A 3019-nucleotide genomic window follows, 5' to 3' on the forward strand; every position below is an offset into this window, starting at 1 on the left:
TATCACACAACAATATAAAATGACAGATGTGGCAGATCGGGTCCCTTGTGCTGATAGACAGACTTACCAGAGAGAAAAAAAGTTCAATCCGAGGTTTAGAAAGTGATTAGAAAGCAGGATTTTCCACGCTGTTCTGTCTGTAGCGTTAGCAGGAAGAAAGACATTCGGGACGCAGCGGCAGCACAAACAGAGCTACAAGCTGTTTGTCAGGCTGAACAGATAAGGACAGTAGAGCGTGAGAGACGTTCACTCGGCCTGTTTGTGGCACAGATGGAAGCTCATAAATTCAGCTGCCGACAGCACAGTTATTGATCAGCGTCTGTCGGAGGACACTGCCTTCACCACCTGCTGTCTGAAGCAGCAACATGTTACCTGCTGGGTAAAACACTGGCTGGCGTCGGCACTACCGGGCTGTCAATAAATGTAGCATCCAAAGACGAAGCACAAACGAGAGAGAAACTAGCTCCAGTTACAGAAAAGCTACAGATATTACAGCACAAATAAGAAGGAAATCATTACTGTGAAGCAAATCTTTACTTTCAAACTTTAAATATTATTATGACAAATCCAATCCTTCCTCAGCATGAAGGATATCAGTGTTGTTCTTTGCTTTAGCGGTTGAGTTTCTCTACGTTTCTTATCCAAATAACTGTTTTATTGGATTCAAGTCAGGCCACATATGTACTTGTCCAGCTCATAGTTTGTTCTACTATGTGGATTTGTGCTTTCAATGGTTCTCATGATGGAATATTCCTCTTTCTCAGAGATTCATCTATAAATATCATCTCCACAACACTTTTTGCACTCATGCAGCCCCGTATCATCTCACCCCTTCCTCTGTTCTTCACTGTCAGGACTATCATCCACTGTGGTAGTCCTGGTCAGGTTCACACCAAACATCTGGACTCCATCTGAACCCAACAGAATTATCTTCATTTGACTAAAGAATGTTCTCCAACATCCATCAGGCTTCTTTTAGTGGTCTTTAGCAAACTAAACTACGAAATGTCATCAGGAAGTTTAGTTCTGAGCAGCAGCAAGTTTTTTTCCTTGTCCTCCGTCCGTAGAGATTTAATACTGTGTATGAAACAGAAATACATGCCTCAGTGTCAAGCAGCAACGATGAAATATGTCAGTGTCAGCATTTGTCTTCTGTTCCTCTTTGACTGAATCAAAGCAACACTCCCCTCCCCTCTCACTCACCACTTATAGTTACCAACATCCCTTCCTCAGTGCAGAACGTTACCAACAACCCTGCAGCATGGAGCAGCTCAACTTCACCGTGGTTGAATCGACCTCCTCGTCTCCTGGATTTCCACCTGATGTGGTCCCTGCAGTGCTGCTGTCCATCTGCTTCGTGCTGGGAGTTCCTGGAAACATCGCCGTGGTTCTTCTCAGACACAAATGGCAGCATCTGTCCGGAATGAGCCACAGTTTGATGCTGAATCTGGCTTTTTCAGACCTGCTCTGCCTGCTCACCCTCCCGCTGTGGATTTACAGTTTGCTGTACAGCTGGACCTTCGGCCTGGAAGCCTGCAAGGTGGTCATCTTCCTGTCATACTGCAGCGTTTACGGCAGCCAGCTGAGTGTGACGATGGTGAGCGTCCAGCGCTACCTGATGGTTGTGAGCCCGACGAAGTGCCAACATCTTGGAGGGAAGAGGCTGCTGGTTGTGGTGTGGCTGGTTGCAGCGCTGCTGTCCATCCCTTCATACGTGTTTCAACAGCTGTTCGTATATCAGAACTGGTCAGAATGTACGCGTCTCTATTCCCCCAGTGCTAACAGTGTGGCTGCACTGCTGACCGAATCCGTGGTGGGATTCATTCTGCTTTTTGTCATGGCGTTTGCTTACATCCACATCAGCAGAAAGGTGAAGCGGCAGACAAACCGACTGGTCACCAGCATCATCGTGACCTCTTTTATCCTGTGGGTGCCGTATCACACCCTGAATGTACTCGGCATCGCTGCCGTTTCTCTCAACATCAGGGATTTGTGGGACTTTTTCCACAAAGCCTTTGGAATTACCGTCGCTGTAACATTTGTGAACAGCTGCCTGAATCCACTCCTGTATGCGTTTGCTTCTTACAACATGCGCCAAAGAACCACGACAGATCATTCAGCTGCCGTCACCACGGTTGAAGAGCTGAAAGAGTGACATCACCGAGATCAAACCATCAACAGTTTCTGCTTGAATCTCTCTGCTTGGCCTCATTTCCTCATAAAAGAAAGTATAAATATTTTCAGTTACATTTGTGAAATATAAGCTTGACGTATCAAATACTTTCTAAGGAGAAACTTCAATAAATTGTTGTATAATTTCAGCTTGTGCTTGAACAGCAATATCTCAGAAATTATTAAAGATAAAAGCCTGAAAGTCTTCCACTGTTTTTTGTCATCATTTCACTGATTCAGAATTTATGCAATACTGCAATACTGGACAAGGAGATCAAATAATCTCTGACTAAGGGTGAGTTGAAATGTGAACAGTGAAGTCATGAAAACATACTTTTTTCTGCTATTAACACATAAATTGATAGTTTTTTTTTCTGTGATTTTACTAAATATTATCTAGAAAATCCAGTAAAATCACAGTTTTAACTTTTTTGTTGGCAACTCATTGAGCACATTTGATAGGTTGTAACTCTAAAACTAAAATACTGGTAGATAATCTGACCCAAGTAGAGTTCTGGAGTTTCAACATGGTTCTTCAAACAAAACTAAAAAAAAGATTTTGGAGAAGGTGAATTGTTTCAGGGAACATAAAAGAGGAACTGAGGGAAGCTGTTTATGAAAAAGATTTAATTTCTCGTCAGAAATCAGGATGTGAAACTTTCTTTTAAGGCTGAGCTGCAGCTTTTCTGAGGAATTCCGAGGTTGAGCAACATCTGCTCTCAGTTCATCTGAGTTTGTAGAAAATGAATCGAGAAAAGAGTAAAAATATCAAAGCAAAGAGTAAAAAGATCCCAAATTAATTCACAAACTCATTTTCTGACTTTTATGTTACAATATAACCTCCATA

The 3019-nt window shown here is 42.7% G+C and overlaps 1 protein-coding gene across 1 annotated transcript; it reads left to right on the forward strand.

Moving 5' to 3' along the window:
* The first annotated feature begins 1226 nt into the window (after nucleotides 1-1226).
* Nucleotides 1227-2377, forward strand: LOC111581992 (type-1 angiotensin II receptor B-like). The gene has a single exon (XM_035957328.2). It carries the CDS (start codon nucleotides 1262-1264, stop codon nucleotides 2153-2155), a length of 894 nt encoding a protein of 297 aa, XP_035813221.1. The 5' UTR covers nucleotides 1227-1261; the 3' UTR covers nucleotides 2156-2377.
* The last annotated feature ends 642 nt before the right edge of the window (nucleotides 2378-3019 follow it).

Source organism: Amphiprion ocellaris, chromosome 17, assembly GCF_022539595.1.
Source record: "Amphiprion ocellaris isolate individual 3 ecotype Okinawa chromosome 17, ASM2253959v1, whole genome shotgun sequence".
In the NCBI taxonomy this organism is placed as follows: domain Eukaryota; kingdom Metazoa; phylum Chordata; class Actinopteri; family Pomacentridae; genus Amphiprion; species Amphiprion ocellaris.

Bases quoted from the DNA above. Each gene is read 5' to 3' on its own strand.
- LOC111581992 (XM_035957328.2), top strand. From the start codon at position 1,262: ATGGAGCAGCTCAACTTCACCGTGGTTGAATCGACCTCCTCGTCTCCT.